Below are 20,083 nucleotides of genomic sequence, written 5' to 3' on the forward strand. Positions count from 1 at the left end.
CTTTTCATCCACTATAAAAATCCACCTCTCTTGAAGAAGATAAAACAGGATAATGAATAGAGGGTTGTTTTGAGAAATACAAAGGACTGTACAACAACAACAATAATAATAAATGGTAGTTAGGTGGCTCAATAGATAGAATACTGGATCTGAAATCAGAAAGACCTGAGTTCAAATTCTGTCTCAGGTATTTACTAGCTGTGTAACCCTATATAAGTCACTTAACTGTCTATATGCCTCAGTTTCTTCATCTATAAAGTGGAGATAATAATAGCATTCTAGAATTGTTCTGGAAATCAAATGAGATAATAATTGTAAATGTTAGTTTATTATTATTATTGCTCACTAATCCCTTTGACCCTTTTTTCTAAACTTCTGACATCATCTGTCCCTAAGAAAAAGGACTGTTGGGACAGCTAGATAGCACAATGGATAGTATACCAGGCCTGAAGTCTAGAGGACCTGGATTCAGATCTGGCCTTGGATACTCTCTAACAGTGAGACCCTGGGCAAATCATTTAACCCCAATTGCCCTTGCCACTCTTTTGTCCTAGAATTGCTACTAAGACAGAAGGTAAGAGTTGAAAAAAAGAAGAAAAAGGACTCTGAAGTAGTTCATAGCAGCCTAAAAAGCCAACTAAGAAACAAGAGATTTCTGTGACTTCATTACTGTGCAGGCAAACAACACCCTCTTCTCTCTCAATGTCTGGTGTTTTGAAGGAGTGGCAGGGGCCAGGGCTGGGACCAGTGCACATGGGTATAAGGAGATCATATACAAGGTTAGAATAAGATATTTCCCTGCAGTAGGAAACCCAGTTTTCACCTGGCTTTCTTCTTGTGGATGAGAAACCAGGCAATATTTACCCCCACTCAGAGGAATCTAGAACAGGTTAACAAGGATGGGCACCCCTATTTCATTTCTTCACATCCCTAAAGCTCACCCAAGGTTTCAGCCAGAAAAGCCAGCTAGGAGCTCTCTGATGATCTGTCTCCTCTGTCTCCCTAGGGATCTTGGAGTTTTTCCATCACCAGTTAAAGGACATCATTGAGTATGCAGAGCTCAAGACTGATGTGTTTCAGAGCCTGAGGGAAGTGGGCAATGCCATTCTCTTCTGCCTCCTCATAGAGCAAGCTCTGGTAAGGCCTGAACCCTCATTCCTTCATTCAATTCACATCTTTGCATTTTATCTTAGTCCATATTCCAAAGCTTTTTATTTAAAAGGCCAAACCTCCAAAGTTTGAATTTATTTTGAAGTGTTTTTTTTTCTAATTCCCTGTTTGGTCTTAGTTGCTTTGTTGTTAGAAACAAAGCAGGGGAAAGTCTATAGAGACAGTTTGTGGGGTCCTTGAGTTAATTTAGGGTATATCAGAGTCTGTCCAGACTAGGGTGGTAGGAGAATCTTAACAGAAACCAATCTACAAGTAGTTATTAAGTACCTGCAATGTGCCACATACCATGCTAGGTGCTGAAGATACAAAAATAAAAATGAAAAAGTCTTTACCTTCAAGGAAAGTCAGGCTTGGCTTACATTCTCTTATGGGGGGGGGAGGGAAGTGTGCACACACACACACACACACACACACACACACACACACACACACCTAGCAATTCTGAGAATCAGAGATGAGGAAGGATTGTCTTCCAGACATGGAAAACTATGTGCAAAATATGGAAGTAGAAGATGAATTATTGCACACCAGGAATAACAAAATAAGGTCAGTTTGGCTGTTCCATAGAGTGTGTGAAAATAAATAATGTTTAATAGATCTGAAAGTAGGCAAGAATCTTGTTGTGAAATGCCTTAGCTGCCAGAGGAGTTTTGCATTTAATACTAGAAGCAATAGTAGGATTGTGATGGAGTCAGATCCATGCTTTAGGAATATCAACTTGGCATCTTTGTGGAGGATGAATTGAGAAAGGGCAAGAATAGAGGCAGGGAGATTGATCAGAAAGTTACTGTAGAGGCAGCTAGGTGGCTCAGTGGATAGAGAACAAGGCCTGGAGTCAGAAGGACTTGGAGTCATATCTGGCCTCAGACACTTCCTAGCTGTGTGATCCTGAGCAAGTCACTTAAATCTTTAATTGTTGAGTTCTTACCATTCTTCCTTGAATCTAATACTTAGTATTGATTCTAAGATGGAAGGTAAGGAGAAAGAAAGAAAGAACAAGAGAAAGAATGAAAGAAGAGAAAAAGGGAGGAAGGAAGAAAGAAAAAAGAAAGAGAGAGAAAGAAAAGAAGGAAGACAAGGGAGGGAAGGAAGAAGGAAGGAAGGAAGAGAGAGAAAGAAAGGAAGGAAAGAAGGAAGGAAGGAGAGATGGGAAAAAGGAAAGAAGGAAGGAAGAAAGGAAGGAAGGAAGGAAGGAAGGAAGGAAGGAAGGAAGGAAGGAAGAAAGGAAGGAAGGAAGGAAGGAAGGAAGGAAGGAAGGAAGGAAGGAAGGAAGGAAGGAAGGAAAGAAGGAAGGAAGGAAGGAAGGAAGGAAGGAAGGAAGGAAGGAAGGAAGGAAGGAAGGAAGGAAGGAAGGAAGGAAGGAAGGAAGGAAGGAAGGAAGGAAGGAAGGAAGGAAAGAAGTTATTGCAGGGGTCCATCTATTAAAAGGGTAGCCATGTAAGTGAAATGAAGGGGAAGTTGCAAGAGATGTCAGGGAGGTAGAATCAATAAAACTTGGGAACTGAATTGATAAAGGAGAGTGAGGAGTTGAGGATGGCTGAGGACACTGGGGTCTAAATCAAGAGAGTGGGTTCCAGTTCTAACTTGTCTACTAGTTACCTGTGTGACCATGGAGAAGTCACAAGACTTTTCTGGACCTTAGTTTCTTCATCTGTCAAATGAGGGAGTTGAACTAGATGGTCTCAAAAGTCTATGCCTGTTCTAATTTTTTTGTTTTTAAGTTGCTATGAAAAGAGAATTGCTTTGTTCTTCCACCTACTCTTTACAGGGGTTAGTACTGACTTCCTCCTCCTTTAATGGACACTTGAGACAGTTCATTGTTCCTTTTAGTGGTACCAGGTTTTTAGCACCACTGAGTGGCCTTCTGTTGCCATGGTGACCTATTCTCAGAAGCAGCTGGGGAAGGTTGGAGAGACAGCCCAAGGCCTTGGAAAAATAAAAGCTCCTGATGGGGAAATGTACCAAAGCTTTTATTCGTGTGTCTCATTTTATCCTCTTTTGCTGACCTTTAATTAGGAGTCTTGATTAAGAAATCATCAATTAGGTTTCTGCTTACTGCCCAAGGGGAGGGTCAATTTTCAGCAAAGTGGAAATGAATGAATATTGATCAGGAAGGGAAAGGAAAGTCTTTTTTACTCAGACTGACTCACCACAATCTAAGTAATCATCATGTGTCTCACAAAGGACACAGACATACATGGAATCAGGATGTTAGAGGATAAGAAATCAGTGATTTCCTAAGCATGGCCGTTTCTTTTTACTGAGGAAAAAAATAAGAACTAGAGAGAGCTGCCCAAGGTCACTCAGCTAATTATGATGGAACTGGGACAAAAGCCCTGAGCTCATGCTCTGTCTCTGTCTCTGTCTCGGTCTCTGTCTCTGTCTTTGTCTTTGTCTCTGTGTCTCTCTCTCTGTCTCTGTCTCTGTCTCTGTCTCTCTGTCTCTCTCTCTGTCTCTCTCTGTCTCTCTCTGTCTCTCTCTGTCTCTCTCTCTCTCTCTCTCTCTCTCTCTCTTTCTCTCTCTCTCTCTCTTTCTCTCTCTCTCTCTCTGTCTCTCTCTCCCCCTTGATTTTTTTAATGGCATCTTCAGTTTTAAGTCTTTTGGGAAGAGAATTAAAAACAAGGACCAGAATTATCTAGGGCTGTTTACTCCCCTTTCTACTGAGAACACACTCAGAAAATCGTCAATGCAAAAACAGCTAAGAAGTGTTATTAGAGTGATGAAGATCCAGATCTTCATTCCACACAGGAGGAACTTCTTTGAGATAAAAACTGGGCATGGGGCTAGCTAGTTGACTCAGTGGTTTGACAGCCAGGCCTGGAGCTAGGTTCAAATCTGGCCTCAGACTCTTCTTAGCTGTGCAAACCTGGACAAGTCACTTAAGTCAGATTGTCTAAAACCTTACTGCTCTTCTGCCTTTAAACAAATATTTAGTACTGATTCTAAGACAGAGGTAAAGGAGAAAGAGGGGGAGAGAGAGAGAGTGACAGAGAGAGACAGAGACAGAGAGAGAGACAGAAAGAGACAGAGAGAAAGAGAGAAGAGGAGAGGGGAAGAGAAGGAGGAAGGAAGGAAGGAAGGAAGGAAGGAAGGAAGGAAGGAAGGAAGGAAGGAAGGAAGGAAGGAAGGAAGGAAGGAAGGAAGGAAGGAAGGAAGGAAGGAAGGAAGGAAGGGAGGAAGGAAGGAAGGGAGGGAGGAAGGAAGGAAGGAAGGAAGGAAGGGAGGAAGGAAGGAAGGAAGGAGAGAAAGAGATTGCACATTAAGTTGGGAGCCAATGAGATTATTAGAGCATAGTGTTTCAGGAAGGCAGAATAACTCAAGATCATAATATCATAGCTTTGGAAGGGACTTCAAAGACTGTCTAAGGCCATTAATCCACATTACCTCAGTTTCCTATCTGTAAAATCCTGGGTTGTGGTCACCGAATCTGTTGGTTTTTCAGTCAGTGGTATGCTGGCCAATGTTTACCAGCTCTCTATAGGGGAAATTTCTGAATAGCACATACTTAAAATAAATCTGCACTATTCATACACATTTTCTCCATCCCTTTCTTAAGGCTAGACAATTAACAAAACAATAAATCAAGCCCTAATTTAGAGCATTGGATGATTTCTGAGATATAAATGCTCTCTCTAAAAATGTAACAAGTTTCCGGTTACAGCTGGCGCTAGTATATTTCTGATTTTGCTTATTTTTCTCTGTTACAAGGGAAGGCTCAAGGAGAACAATGAAAACTTTGGAGAGGGCTTTGATGGAAAAAATAAAGGCATTCATAAAACATTTTTTAAGAAAAGAAGCAGAAAAAAATTCAAATAAAATGAGGATAGACCAGATGACCTCAGAGGGTCCTTCCAGCTTTAATAGTTTTATGTGTCTAATTGCTCCAATAAATAAACAGCATTTATTGATCAATTCTCTATTGATATTTTTAGACTAGGTGCTGGTTAGCACGTTCTACAATGTTCCTTACCCAGAGTGCCAAAGGGAATAGTCATTAGAAAGCAAAACAATCCAGAGACTCTTGACATTTAAAATTTTTTCAATTCCCTCAGAGCCAGGGGGAAGGTTTGGAGTCAATGGCCTCCTTGGTTATACTCACCATCTGCCAGAAGGGGGCAGCTTCCAGCTCCCTTTCCATGATCACACAGTTTGAAGTTGGAAGAAACTAACCAGATGATCTAATTTAATCTAACCTTTTCCTTTTAAGGAAGATAAAACCGCAGCCTGGAGAAGGGAAATAACTAGCCTGGAGGTACATAGTAAACAGCAAAACTTGAAGGCTTTTTCTTTATCTTTATTTTTATTTTTCCTTAAATTCTTACTTTCTTAGTATTAACTCTATGGCAAAAGAACAGCAAGGGCTAGGTATTTGGGGTTAAGTGACTTGCTCAGGGTCACAAAGCCACAAAGTGCCTAAGCACAGATTTGAACCCAGGTCCTCTTGTCTCTAGGACTGGTGCTTTATCTACTGAGCCACCCAACTGCCCCCAAACTAGGACTTGGATCTTGATGTTCTGATAATCTTAGACCCTGTTTGCTGCTGTCTTCATTCCCAGTATTCTTGTAGCTAGTTGCTTGGTCATTGTCACATCCAACTCTCCTTGACCCCATTTGGGCTTTTCTTAGCAAAGATCCTGGAGCATTTTGCCATTTTCTTTCCCCAGCTCATTTTACAGATGAGGAAACTGAAGCAAGCAGGGTTAAGTGACTTGCCCAGGATCACACAGCTAGCCTGTGTCGAAAGCCAGATTTGAAATCAGGTAGATAAGTCTTCCTGACTTCAGGGTGGGTATTCAATCCACTCTGCCACCTAGGTGCCCACGGAAAACTTCTAGGTTCTCTCATATGGCTATATTTAGGGAATATGAACTCCTATTCCCACCCTCAATATGCCTGAAAAATCAACAGTAACACACACTCAGGCTGATTGACAACCAGCATGATAATAACAGTAACAATATCTAGTCTAATTTAAATGAAAACTTTTTAGTTTAGATGATCCAGATGTAAAGTAGATGAAAAGACTGGCATTGGAGATAGTTGTTACTGTCCCTGTAGACCTTCACTTCCCAAAGAGACTAGAAAGCCATTTACTGGGGGTGTTGTAGAATGTGTCTAACTATCAGACAGAAAGTTGAGCGAATTCCCTTCCTGTACTCAAATTCGAGGGTTCAAATTTTCTAATCCCACTCTTCGTTCTTGGTTTGTCTTCCTCTCTCTTCAGACCAACAAATCCCTGTCTGTTCTTAAACTTCTCTCTGGTTCCTCAATCAGGTTCTAGATTTCTTTTTCTTGGTCTAGGATTTCTTGGCTCTTCCGAGAAATACATTCAGTTCATAGTTTAAGATTTCTGCAACACAAACTTTTCTTGGTGTTGTAGCTTTCTCCCTGATTTCTCTTTCTAATTATGTTTCCAGCTCAGATGCCTGTTTCTGCATTTAAAAACAGGAGAACACTGAGATGAAGCAACATCTTGGTTTATACAAAACCCAAAGACATTAACAGATGAGATACAAGACAGATACAAATGTACGTGAGAGGTCACACATTCAGACAGATTCAATGCAGGAAAATTCACTATTGTGTCTGACAAAAATCAGTTCTTAAATCAGTCCTTCTGCAAAATTTAGTCTGGAGTCAGGAAGACTCATCTTCCTGAGTCAAATCTGGACTCAGATACTAGCTATGTGACCTTGGGCAAGTTGCTTAACCCTGTTTGCCTCAGTTTCCTCAACTGTAAAATGAGCTGGAACATGAAATGGCAAACCATTCTACTATCTTTGCAAAGAAACCCCCAAATGAGATTACAAAAAATTGGACATAACTGAAAAGACTGAACAGAAATAACAGATAGCCACTATGGCTAATTGGGGAAGCCTGACTAGGGGTAAGAATTTAGTGATAAGATTTCATGGACCTAAGGGGAAGCTGGGTGGATTGAGAGCCAGGCCTAGAGATGGGAGGTCCTAGGTTCAAATATGACCTCAGACACTTCCCAGCTGTGTGACCCTGGGCAAGTCACTTAACCCCTATTGCCTAGCCTTTACCACTCTTGTTCCTTGAAACCAATACACAGTATTGATTCTAAGACAGAAGGTAAGGGTTTAAAAAAAAAAAAGATTTCATGGACCTCCCTACCCAAAACCCTTTTAGAAGTGAGGCATTGTGGTCAAAATATTTGGGAATTGTTAACATAATAAAAGGTGACATTAAAGACAGTCATATTATGTGGGTTCATGGGGGGAGGGGAGTGGGAGCCAAGGGGTATGGATGTAGAGAGCTATCACCCAAGTCGGAAAGATCTGAGTTTAAGACTCATCTCTGATACATATTGGCAGCATGTGCCTGGACTATAATTCTCAAAGCACCATACAACTCTCTGAGACTATGCAATGCAGATGAGGACTGATCTGAATTGGCAGAGTTCTCTCATCCTGGTGTTCCCTATATCAATATGGGATTGGTCTATCCCTAGACCAAAGAACTAGATTGAGAGACTTGGATTCTAGTCCCTGCTCTCCCCCTAATCACATGACCTCCATTTAGACTAGAGGATCTCCAAAATTTCTTTTCATTCATCTAACATTTCATTCTAACATTTTTTCTGAGCATTTATTTATTAATGAGCCTCAAAGTTATTGGAGAAATGTTTTCTAAGCAATTCTATTCTTAACATTTCTTTGTTCTGTAAGGGTTAAAATAGGGGGTTGACAAAAGTAAAAGCAGCTTTTAATAACTTAAGTTTTAATGAGAATATAGTAGAGTTGTAAATTAATATTATCCCTATAAGCTAGAGAAAAGAAAACTTCCAGCAACTTTTAACAATTAACAATTTAGTTTTATTAAAATAGAGATAGTAAAAGAATATAGTAAAGGAGGGAAACATAGGAAAGCAGCAGAGAAAGAAATTTCCTAATGTCTATACTAGTTATCCTGTAACTACCTATAACTCCTTACAATTACTATCTAAAACTGCCTATTATCTATCTGTAACTGCCTATAACTACTGCTAATAACAACCACCCCACAAAGTTCCAATCCAATCCACTCAATCAAAACCAATCCAATCAGTGTTTAATCCAACCCCAATTAGATCTGTCAATGAAGACCAGCCACCTCCCAAAAAGTTCAAGGGAAAAAACCTAACAACTCAAACCAAAAGCCAAAAGCCCTCCCAGTAAGCTCAGCCTCGATTTTTATATTCCAGCAACTAAATGCCAACCACCAACCCAATACACTCCCAACAGCTGGCACCCAACTATCAACAACTAGCTTCTCCATGACCAACTGATGCTAGCCCCTTTTATATTCCCTTCTGACCTCACTTCCTATCTCTCTGGTTTCTACTTCCTTTCACTATGGGCTGGTTAATCCCTATACATCTCTATGGTAAGAGGACCTCCAGGTCCCCTGTTAAATTAGAGAAAAGGAATAAAGAATTCTTTTTTATAGTTCTTAACATTTATTCTTTTTTTAAATTTATTTATTTGTTTATTACATAACTCTCTTCCTATCTCCCTTCCTTCCATTAGAGAAGGCATCATTTGACAAAAAGATATATGTATATATTAAACTATATCTTATTTCCATTTGTTCTTCTCTGAGGGGCTAGAACCATGCCATAAATTTCTTGGGCTAATTCTATTAATAACAAATTCCAGAAAATATACAAGTACATGTCAGCATTTGCCAATTAAAAATCAGAAGATCAGAAGCAAAATGACTTCAGATGATGCAGTTAAATTGATTTGCTAATGAATTGGTGTGATGATTTCCTTTACAAAATGTTGCACATTTTTATTCAAACACCAAATAGTTATTGAAGATCTAATTGGCATAGCTTGAATAAGATAATATTGATGATCTAGGGAGATAAGACAATTACAGCTCAATGTCAGCTTGGCAGGAGTCTCAGTTTCTGTGCTTAGAGTTACGATATATAACATTTTTACAAATGATCTAGCCAGAGGAAGGTAGGTGATTCAGTGGATAGAGAGCCAGGCCTAGAGACAGGAGGTCCTAGATTCAAATTTGACCTCAGACACTTCCTAGCTGTGTGACCCTGGGAAAGTCACTTAATGCTAATTGCCTGGCCTTTACTACTCTTCTGCCTTGGGACGAATACACAGTATCAATTATAAGACAGAAGATAAGGGTTTTAAAATATGACTTGAATAAAGTCATAGATAATGTGCTCATCAGATCTGCAGATGATACAAACCTAAGAGAAATAGTTTAAATGGATGATAGATTTGGTATCCAAAAAGATCTTGTGAGACAAGGATATTGGGTTGAATCCAATAAGAGGAAATAAAATAATAATGAATGTAAAATAATAATAACTTATTACTTACACTTAGGTTCAAAAAACCATCTTCCCCAGTACAAGATAGAGGATGCATGCTTAGACAGCACTCTATCTGTAAAAAGAACCGTACGGGAAGGAAATATAAATGGCCTGCAAGCTCAGTGTAAGTCAGCAATGAGATAGAGCAGCCAAAAAAACCTAATGAGATCGTGGGTCACGGTAAGAAAGGCACAGATTCCAGGAACAATGAGCTGATAGTTCCTCTTGTGCCCTGCCTTGGTCTGATGACATCTGGGGGATTGTGTGCAGCTCTGGATGACGTAGTTGAGGAAGGACATGGCAAAGTTGAAGAAGGTCCAGAGAAGGGCAGCTAGACTGGCAAAGCACCTCAAGTCCATGTCATGTAAAGGAAGGTTAAAAAGAGAATGTTTAGCCTGGGGGAGAAAAGACTCAGGAGAAATGTTTCTAACAGATTTTGTCTAAAAAGTGAAGTGAACTGCTTCAAGTTCTAGGATCATAGATTTAGAGCTGGAAAGAATCTTGGAAGTTAGCTAGACCAACTCATTTTATCTTGCACAGTCATTTTAGTTATATCTGACACTTCATGACCCTGTTTGGGGTTTCTCGGCAACGATCCTGAAGTGGTTTGCTGTTTCCTTCTCTAGCTCATTTTACAGATGAGGAAACTGAGGCAAAAGGTCCTTTGCCCAAGGTCACACAAGTAGTAAATGTCTGAATCCAGATTTGAACTCAGGAAGATGAGTCTTCCTGACTCCAGGCCCAGCACTATACTGTGCCACCTAACTGTCTATTTCCAGAGATCACTGAGGCTTTAAACTTATTGGTAAACCAGGTACCGCATTGATACCCCCGATAGTGATTTTTTTTTTAAACCCTTACCTTCTGTCTTGGAATCAATACTCTCTGTTGGTTCCAAGGCAGAAGAGGGGTAAGGGATAGGCAATGGGGGTCAAGTGACTTGCCCAGGGTCACACAGCTGGGAAGTATCTGAGGCCAGATTTGAACCTAGGACCTCCCATCTAGGCCTGGCTCGCAATCCACTGAGCTACCCAGCTGCCCCCCTCCCCCTGCGATATTGGTTTCTAACTGAGTAATTAGGGTTATAGAGTAGGAGAGTTTTAGATCTTTTAAGAGCATTTTGGGTGACAGAAGTCATATTTTCTTTTCCTCTGGGGGAAAAATATGCTTTTGACTGTTCTCTAGAATATGAACCCAGCATTTGATCTTGATCCTGTTTTCAGAGAGGAGTTTTTCTCTTAGTCTCTCTCAATCCCCCATTTTTGTGAAGAATCATAAGTTCTGTGGTCAGAGAGAATATTGGGCAGTGATACAGTCCTTTCTGTTCACAAAAGTACTTTCTGACCATTTCCCTTCATTTAGCAAAGATTTCAGTGTGTAGCTGAAAAATGACCATCTCTTTAAGTTTTCGGTTTGGGTTTTGCCTTTGTTTTTCATAGAGATATGACTTGGCCCAATTTTAAAATCCCATCAAGTTACTGGGTGGGTGTGGGGGGAATGGGTGACCAAGTAGGAGGTGCAGGCAATTTGCAAGCAGAGGGAGGGAAGGAATAGCAGAGGAGGATCTCCATGTTTTCTTTGTTCAAATATTTATTGCTCTTTGTGAGATTTGTCCCCCATTATGTATGCCTTTGAGCTACTCCAGACTTGGGTTTGGGGATTGTTAGTTTGTTTTTGTTTTTTGCTTTTTGCTTTGGGCTTTAAATTGTTAGGACATCAGCCAACTCACAACTCCGCATCCATCATGAGATAACACAAATTTTGGAGTATAAAAAGAGAAGTAAAATCCTGCATGTTCTCAAGTGCAAATTATAAAGATATTTTAAGGGCTTTTTCTCCAAACCCTTCTAAGAGATGAGGTCAGAAAGCCTGCTGTATGTAGCCATGACTCAGCGGGCCATCCTGTGACCATTTGGTCCTTGGCTTCTCTGCCTCAAGCCTCTTTCCTTAAGGAGGGTTTGTTTGTTTTCTTTTTTTAAAGGTACACAAAAGTGCCTTTCCTTCTGGATTTTGTTTAAGAGAGGTGGCTTCAATGGGCAGCTAGGTAGCTCAGCGGATAGAAAGCCAGGTCCAGAGATAGGAGGTCATAAGTTCAAAACTGACCTCAGATACTTCCTAGTTGTATGACCCTGAGCAAGTCACTTAAAACCCATTGCCTTGCCCTTGCTGTTCTTCTGCCTTATTGATTCTAACACAGAAAGTAAGGGTTTTTGTAAAATTAAAAAAAAACAACCTACCACTAAACGCTCTGAATAGTTCTGATCCAGAAGGCTGGCATTGGGTGCCTAAGGTTTGTCAACTAGTATTTGCAGCTTGAGATTTGATAAAGTCCCTTTCCCTATAATAGAATCTTCTTATTATGTCCTTGCTCCACTGAAAGACTTTTGTCCCACCCTTATCTAAGTTATTAAGCAACAGACTTTCTGGAGCAACATCAGATGCCAATTTTATGAGTAGATGGTTTTAACAAAAATAATTTCCCTAAAGACCAGAAAGCCACCGACAGTTCAGATTTAGGTCAGGGGCATGGGAAAGGAGATCACGTTCCTATTCTTTGTGCGCACTATCTGGCACCAGTGATCTGAGCAGGGGACCACTAGACCATCTAAGGAGGGGCACATAACCCAGGTCAGAAATGAAGCAACCAGGCCCATGAGTGGTCAATTCATTTCCAGCCTAGGCAAAATAGGGAGAACCAGTCTCAAACAACAAAAAACTTCCAGCCTTTAATTCATCCTCCTAATAATAAAACAATATTTCTTGAAATTTGATTACTTGTAGTTATTCTATTGTTAGGCTAGGAAACACTTGGCAAATTGATTCACATTTTTAATGAAGTTTTAGGCAAGTTCTTTAGCTGAAATGGTTGAGGAGAGGAGTATAATGGTAGGCTTAAGGGAAAAGACTCTGTAATTATAGCTGTGATGAGTAGAATAGTGAATATAATGGGAAAGTCACCATGCTGTAATGAGGGCCTAGTTGAGATTGTATAATGTAAATTTGTAGTGGACCCAGTCAACATGGTTCTATGATTTTTTATAGCTCCATTGAGCAGCATGTAAATGGGAGTAAAGGCATTAGATGTTGGGAGTAATCCAACGCCAAAGTTTGGCAAGTCATAATAGTGGACAGAATAAAGAGGCAAAAAACTCTAGAGAAGAAGATAGTGTAGAATTTCACTGGTGCTCCAAGGGGTTGAGACAAGGAAAAGAGAAGCATGCAATGAGTGTAGGGGTGGTAGACTGCCAATGAACTGAAAGATATAGGAATCATCTTTCCCTGGGTCAGTGGAGATGAAGAGCTTGGGACCTGAAAGACAGAGGGAAAAACGGAATACTAAAAGATCATGATGAGATAAAGGAAGGGCAGAATTCTCGAACGTACAAGTGGACCATTTATAGATGATGTCAAGATCAAGGCTGTGGCCATCTCTGTGTAACTGAGGGGTACTGGAGGAGTAGGTCATGAGAACTGAGTAGGGTAAGGAACTAGGAAGTTAGGGTATTTGAGAGCGCCTCAGTATGCCATGTTGGCCAGGAGTTGGGGTAGAGGGAAAGACTAGACTGTGAACCAGATATAAACTATTTGAGAAAGGAAGATTATCCCAGTCAGGGATGGGTGGAGAGAGTCAATAGATGTCAGGATTTGGATAGATATAAATAACCTGATCTCAAAAGACAGCATTCCTGAGTGACTGTGGTAGAATGAGAATCTCCAAGTGGTGATAGAGAACAAGAAATCTTTTGACTCCCAGACCATGACCCACAGTGAGTCAGGCCTGTGGAAGTACAATCAGTGCTACAAAGGGTGGTCAGGGATGCGATGTCATCAGGTAGATGCATTTGGGGATGGGTGGCAGGGATTTGTTTGAAGACAAAACAAATATACTCCCACAGATAATACATATATAACCCAGATAGAATTGCTTGTCAGCTCTGGGAGTGGGGAGAGAAGAAGGGAGAGAGACAGTATGTGTTATATAACGAAAGAAAGAAAGAAAGAAAGAAAGAAAGAAAGAAAGAAAGAAAGAAAGAAAGAAAGAAAGAAAGAAAGAAAGAAAGAAGAAGAAAGAAAGAAAGAAAGAAAGAAAGAAAGAAAGAAAGAAAGAGAGAAAGAGAGAAAGAAAGAGAGAAAGAGAAAGAGAGAGAAAGAAAGAGAGAGAAAGAAAGAAAGAGAGAGAGAGAAGAAAGAAAGAAAGAAAGAAAGAAAGAAAGAGAAGAAAGAAAGAAAGAAAGAAAGAAAGAAAGAAAGAAAGAAAGAAAGAAAGAAAGAAAGAAAGAAAGAGAGAGAGAGAGAGAGAGAGAGAAAGAAAGAAAGAAAGAAAGAAAGAAAGAAGAAGAAAGAAAGAAAGAAAGAAAGAAAGAAAGAAAGAAAGAAGAAAGAAAGAAAGAAAGAAAGAAAGAAAGAAAGAAAGAGAAAGAAAAAGAAAGAAAGAGAGAGAGAAGAAAGAAAGAAAGAAAGAAAGAAAGAAAGAAAGAAAGAAAGAAAGAAAGAAAGAAAGAAAGAAAGAAAGAAAGAAAGAAAGAAAGAAAGAAAGAAAGAAAGAAAGAAAGAAAAAAAAGAAAAAAAGAAAAAAGAAGGAAGAATAAGAAAGAAAGCTGCATCTCATAGTCTAGCACAATGTAGGTTCTTATAATCATATAACTATAATTGACTAAGTTGTGGCCAAAGAGTGCATCATCCAGTAACCAAATCCTTGGTGATGAACTACTAAAATAATAAAGGGAAGTAGTTATGTAGAGATATAGTTATATTATTTCTCTAAAAAAACAACAAACAAGTTTATGTATTGCAGGTTAAGAACCCTTGCTCTAAATAGATGAGAGTCACCAGGTGCAGGACTTGTATTTGAAGCTATGAGATGGAATCATTCATAGAAGGAAAGAATATCTAGAATAACCAAAATTCCAGATCTAAAAGCAGTTGAAAGTGTCTGAGTACACTGTGCTAGCTATGGTACCAAGGAGGTAAACATAGGTCTTTTCTTATAAATAAGTAGAATTTAAATATGCAGGCTCTCAAATTTACTCAAGATAATTAAATGCAAAAAATATTTTAAACCAACTTACCCTCTTCCCAGGAAGAAATGTGCATGGTCAAATGCATGGATTTAGCATCTACTACTAGATATCTACCATAAACTTCACTGGAATGAAGGCAATCACCGATAACTAAAGGGTATGCCAGACAAAACAAAAATGATGAAAATTCGGGCATCTGAACTAGTCATGTTCTCAAGGGGATCCTCTTTCTTGTTCTCTAGGATTAGTCAGCCTAGAAGGTTCCTGCCACCAAATCCCAAATACTGTATTTACATAATATCTGGAGCATCTCTGATTTCACAATATATTTTCAAACTTATTGGGTTGGGTTGACATTTGATGACTCACCCCGTAATAAATTTGGGTTTATTTTTGTTCAATCATGTCTGACTCTCCCTTACCCTTCTTTGTGGTTTCATTGGGAAAGATACTGGAGTAGTTTGCCATTTCCTTCTCCAGTTCATTTTACAAATTGGGAAACTGAGGCAAGCATGGTAAAGTGACTTGCCCAGGATCACATAGCCAATAAATGTCTGAGGCCAGATTTGTACTCAGATCTTCCTGATTCTAAGTGCCAAGGAGGCCTGCTTAATGTTACAATAAACTGAGTTGACAAGATATTCTGGCCTTGTTAAACAACAACAATAGGCTAAGGTTCAATGGTATCATCCAGTGTTCAAGTATTTGTTGACCTCTCCCTCTCCTGAGTCCTATATGAGGTGCTGTAGGTACTTCTTAGCTAAGAGGTGTTTTTAAAAAAGGGGTCATTGACTATAGGAGCTTGCTGTCTCCTCATGAAGACAAGCTATGCATAATTGAAAAATAATATATGAAATTTTTATGGACCAAACCATCATGCAGGAGTTTCCAGGAAAGAACATCCTCTAGCAATGCAGGCTGGCAACTTCTCTATAATTTATAGACTTAGAGAGTTGCCCGGATGGAATTTGCCCAGGGTCCAAGTGTGTGGTAGAAATAGCTCACACCTTTCCACTCTAAGGCCAGCTTTCTATCCACTAGTCAGTGCTGCCTCTGGCTACCTTGGTCAGGTGGCAAAATTAAGGAGAACAATAAGAAGTTTGAAATCTGAGGAAAGAAGAGATTTCTTGAGGAAGAATTCAGAAAAACTTCATGGAGTAGGTGGGCTTTGAATTGAGTTTTGAAAGAGGAATGGGATTTTGATTAAGAGGGAAAAGGTATATTTACAGAGGATGGGAGGGGCCTTAGACACTTACCAACTGTGAGACCTTGGGCAGGTCACTTAACCCTGTTTGCCTCAGCTTCCTCATCCACATATCTTTGCTAAGAAAATCCCAAAATGACTCACAAAGAGTCAGACCAACTGAAATGACTGAACAACAACAAGGAGAGAGGAAGAAAGGGATAATCACAGTAGGCACAGCTCTGGACATTTCCTCTAGAATCTTGGGTGAGGAAAGGGAAATCATTTGTTCATTGCAAGTATCAAAAATAGACTTACTAAACATGTATGAGGGAGAAGACTGGCAGCAAGTCAATGACCCCCAAAGGACAGCCTAGTATGGAATTTTAGAATGTTGGAGCACTGGTCCTGCATATTGGGACAAAAGCTAAAAGGGAAATAGCTCCCCCTACCCAAGGAGCTTACATTCTATTGTCATAGTCGAAATTGGAAAATATGAACATATAGAAGTGTCAGCTTAATAGATACAAAATAAACACTGTAGTTTTGAAAGGGAGGGCACAGGCAACTTCTTGTAGAAACTGGCCCTTGAACCAGAGATGTCCAGAGACAAAGATGAAGAGGAGGTAGCTTCAAGGTATAGAGGACAGCCTGTGTGAAAAGTTACCCAGGATATAAAGTGATGGGGAGAGAGAGAGAGAGAGAGATGAGAGAGAGAGAGAGAGAGAGAGAGAGAGAGAGAGAGAGAGAGAGAGAGATGAGAGAAGAGAGAGAGAGAGAGAGAGAGAGAGAGAGAGAGAGAGAAGAGAGAGAGAGAGAGAGAGAGACACAGAGAGACACAGAGAGACAGAGACAGACAGAGACACAGAGAGAGAGACAGAGAACACAGAGAGAGAGAGACAGAGACAGAGACACAGAGAGACACAGAGACACAGAGAGAGAGCATGTAGATGAAATGGAGGGATCAAAGAGTTCTTTGACATTCAGGCATTTATGGGTCATGTCTGATTCTTCATGGTCCCATTTGGGGTTTCCTTCCTTCCTTCCTCCTTCCTTCCTTCCTTCCTTCCTTCCTTCCTTCCTTCCTTCCTTTCTTTCTTTCTTTCTTTCTTTCTTTCTTTCTTTCTTTCTTTCTTTCTTTCTTTCTTTCTTTCTTTCTTTCTTTCTTTCTTTCTTTCTTTCTTTCTTTCTTTCTTTCTTTCTTTCTTTCTTTCTTTCTTCCCTTCTTCTTCCTTCCTTCCTTCCTTCCTTCCTTCCTTCCTTCCTTCCTTCCTTCCTTTCTTTCTTTCTTTCTTTCTTTCTTTCTTACTTTCTTTCTTTCTTTTATCTTGGAGTCAATACTGTGCATTGGTTCCAAGGCAGAAGAGGGGTAAGGGCTAGGCAATGGGGGTTAAGTGACTTGCCCAGGGTCACACAGCTGGCAAGTGTCTGAGGCCAGATTTGAACCTAGGACCTCCTGTCTCTCAATCCACTGAGGTACCCAGCTGCCCCCCATTTGGGGTTTTCTTGACAAAGATACTGGAGTGGTTTGCCATTTCCTTCTCTAGCTCATTTTGCATATAAGAAAACTGAGGCCATCAGGTTGACTTGCCCAAGGTCACACAGTTAGTGAGTGTCTGAGACCTACTTAAACTCAGGAATATGTCCTGACTACAAGCTCAGTACTGTATCTACTCAGCAATGTATAAAAAGACCACAAAATTAAGAAGGAAATAGATGATGAACAGATTTAAAGTTCAAAGACAAGTGTTTATGTTTGATCCTAGAAATAAAAAACCAAACCCTGGAGTTTATTTAGTAGAGACTGAGGAGTGACTTGATCAGACTGAGGTTAAAGAAAATCACTTTGGCAGCTTTGTGGAGGATGATCTAGAGAAGGGAGAGGTTTAAAGTGGAGATTTCAATTAGAAACATAATAATCCAGTCAAAAGATAATGAGGGCCTGAACTGGGGTAGTGACTGTGGGTAGAAGAATTATTCAAGAAATGTTGTAGAACTGCTTGATTACATGGGTCAATGGGGATATGGCTGGGGATGTAGACTCTAAATGGTCATCCTAATGCAAACACCAACAACATGGAAATCGGTTCTGATCAAGGACACAAGTAATACCCAATGAAATTGCACATCTGCTATGGGAAGGGTGTGGAGGGGAGGGAGGGAAAGAAGATGATTCTTGTAACCAAGGAATAATGTTCTAAATTGTTTAAATAAACTAATTTAAATAAAAAAAAGAAATGAGATAGAGATAGAATTAATACCATGCAGCAACAAATTGGATATATGTAATGAGAGATGGGAAGCCAGGGGGCACAGTGGATAGGCCTGGAGACAGAAAGAGTCAACATCCTGAGTCCAAATGTGACCTCAGATACTTACTAGCTGTGTGATCTTGAGCGAATCACTTAACCTTGTTTGCCTTATTTTCCCCATTTGTAAAATGAGCTGGAGAAGGAAAAGGCAAACCACTCCAGGATCTTTGCTAAGAAAACTCGGAATGGGGTGGCAAAGAGTCAGCCTGGATTGAAACAAGTGAACAATGAGATGGTGGGGGGTGATGTTAAGAGCCTGATGAGGGAACTAGAAGGATGTGGTGGTACCTTATAGAATTATTGTTATAGGGACTTCAGAAGAGGGATGAATTCTGATTTGGCCATGTAGAATTTGAGATCCCTATTTGCACATGGCAGTTTCTGTGATTAACTCTCTATCATGTTGCTCCCATTGGCGATTCCAAACATCTCTTCTTAGTTGCCCCAAGTCATTTTCCATTCCTTCTCCCTCAATGGAGCACACCTTCTGCTTTACAAAGGAAAGTCAAAGTCTTGTGCCTTAAGCTCCCTCTTCTTTCCTCTATCCCTAGTAATCCCTCTCACTCCACAAACTTAATCTCTTCTTCCCACTCCAGCAGTCCTCCATTAGCTAGCTGCCAAAGTGAGCTGTCAAAATGGCACACATACAAACTCAGTAAACTTCAAGGGTTCCCTATTGTGTCCAGGATCAAATATAAACTCTTCTGTTTAGCTTTTAATGTCCTTCACAGGGGCAGCTGGGTGACTCAGTGGATTGAAAGCCATGTCTAGAGATGGGAGGTCCTGGGTTCAAATCTGTCCGGAGACACTTCCTAACTATGTGACCTTGGGCAAGTCACTTAACCCCCATTGCCAAGTCCTGACTGCTCTTCTGCCTTGGAACCAATACAGAGTATTGATTCTAAGACAGAAGGTAATAGTTTAAAAAAATGGATAAAGTGTTAATGTTATAGATTAAACTTAAAAGTATATTATGCATATATTTGGGGGGGGGTTGAAAAGGTGGTTATTAAACATTTACCAGCACATCCCTGGTTCAGTTAAATGATGAGATTAGAAGATGGATTAGAGAAAGTGTAGAAGAGAGAGGAGAAATGGAAATGACTATAGAAAGGGATTTTTCAGGGGTTTAGTTGGTCAGGGGAGAGGGGAAGAAAGCCATAGGACTTTGGTGTATGGAAATGACTTGATCTCATGAGGGTTTTTAAAAAGGACAAGTGAGAGTGAGTTGAGGATTACTCTCAGGGTATGAACCTGGGTTGGTCCATTTCTGACTCCATCAATTGACTGTAATTGTTTCTTCAAGGATACCAGTTATGTCTTAATTATTTTACATCTGGCTTTTTCTCAGTCCTCATCCCATTTAACTTCTTCACATTGTTGAAGCTGCTAACCCCCCTCTCCTCCATTGACTTCTTTGATGCTATTCCATCCTGCTTTTCTTCCCACCCATCTGATCGGTTGTTCTTTGCTGGATCATTAACCTATCCTATCTACTAAACTTGGTTAATGTCCCAAGGTTCTGTCCCCAGGCTTCCTCTCTTTTTTTTCTATTTTTTTTCTTGTCTATTACCATAAGTTGAACGATCATTTCTATGCAGATGGCTCCTAAATCTGTATATTCAGTCCCAATCTCTTCTGACCTCCAATCTGGGATCAACTGCCTTCTGGATGCTTCTGCCTGGATTCCTCTTTGGCATCTAAAAGTGAATATGTTCTAAGTAGAATGAAGCATCTTCCCTGATGACACACTCCTCTAATCTTCTCTATTAGTGTGGAGACCATTATCATTCTTCCAGAGAACTAGATTCTCAGCCTTGGAGTCATCTTTGACTCTTCCCTCTCTTCCCTACTTCTTAGATACAATTAGTTCCACAACTTGTCAGTTCTGCCTTTGCACCATCCCTCACATTCATCCCCTTCTTTTCACTATTCTTATTCAGGTCCACATCACCTCTCACGTGAAATTTTGCAATAACTTTCTCATTGTTCTTCATGCTTCTAGCCTCTTCTCCTTCTAATGAATCCTGCATACAACTGCCAAATTAAG

The 20,083-nt window shown here is 40.1% G+C and overlaps 2 protein-coding genes across 2 annotated transcripts in view; one reads left to right on the top strand and one right to left on the bottom strand.

Moving 5' to 3' along the window:
- The window catches only part of FNDC9 (fibronectin type III domain containing 9), a 48,401-nt gene extending 33,587 nt beyond the window's left edge, over positions 1–14,814 (bottom strand). Inside the window, exon 1 of the mRNA XM_007473947.3 lies at positions 14,587–14,814. The gene's annotated coding sequence lies outside the window, so the exon portion shown is untranslated. The remainder of the gene's footprint in view (positions 1–14,586) is intronic.
- Positions 1–20,083, top strand: part of CYFIP2 (cytoplasmic FMR1 interacting protein 2) — a 167,636-nt gene that overhangs the window by 130,826 nt on the left and 16,727 nt on the right. Inside the window, exon 26 of the mRNA XM_056811521.1 lies at positions 1,007–1,137. Within this exon, the coding sequence (XP_056667499.1) occupies positions 1,007–1,137 (131 nt within the window). The remainder of the gene's footprint in view (positions 1–1,006; positions 1,138–20,083) is intronic.

The sequence above is a fragment of the Monodelphis domestica genome, chromosome 1 (genome assembly GCF_027887165.1).
Source record: "Monodelphis domestica isolate mMonDom1 chromosome 1, mMonDom1.pri, whole genome shotgun sequence".
NCBI lineage: Eukaryota > Metazoa > Chordata > Mammalia > Didelphimorphia > Didelphidae > Monodelphis > Monodelphis domestica.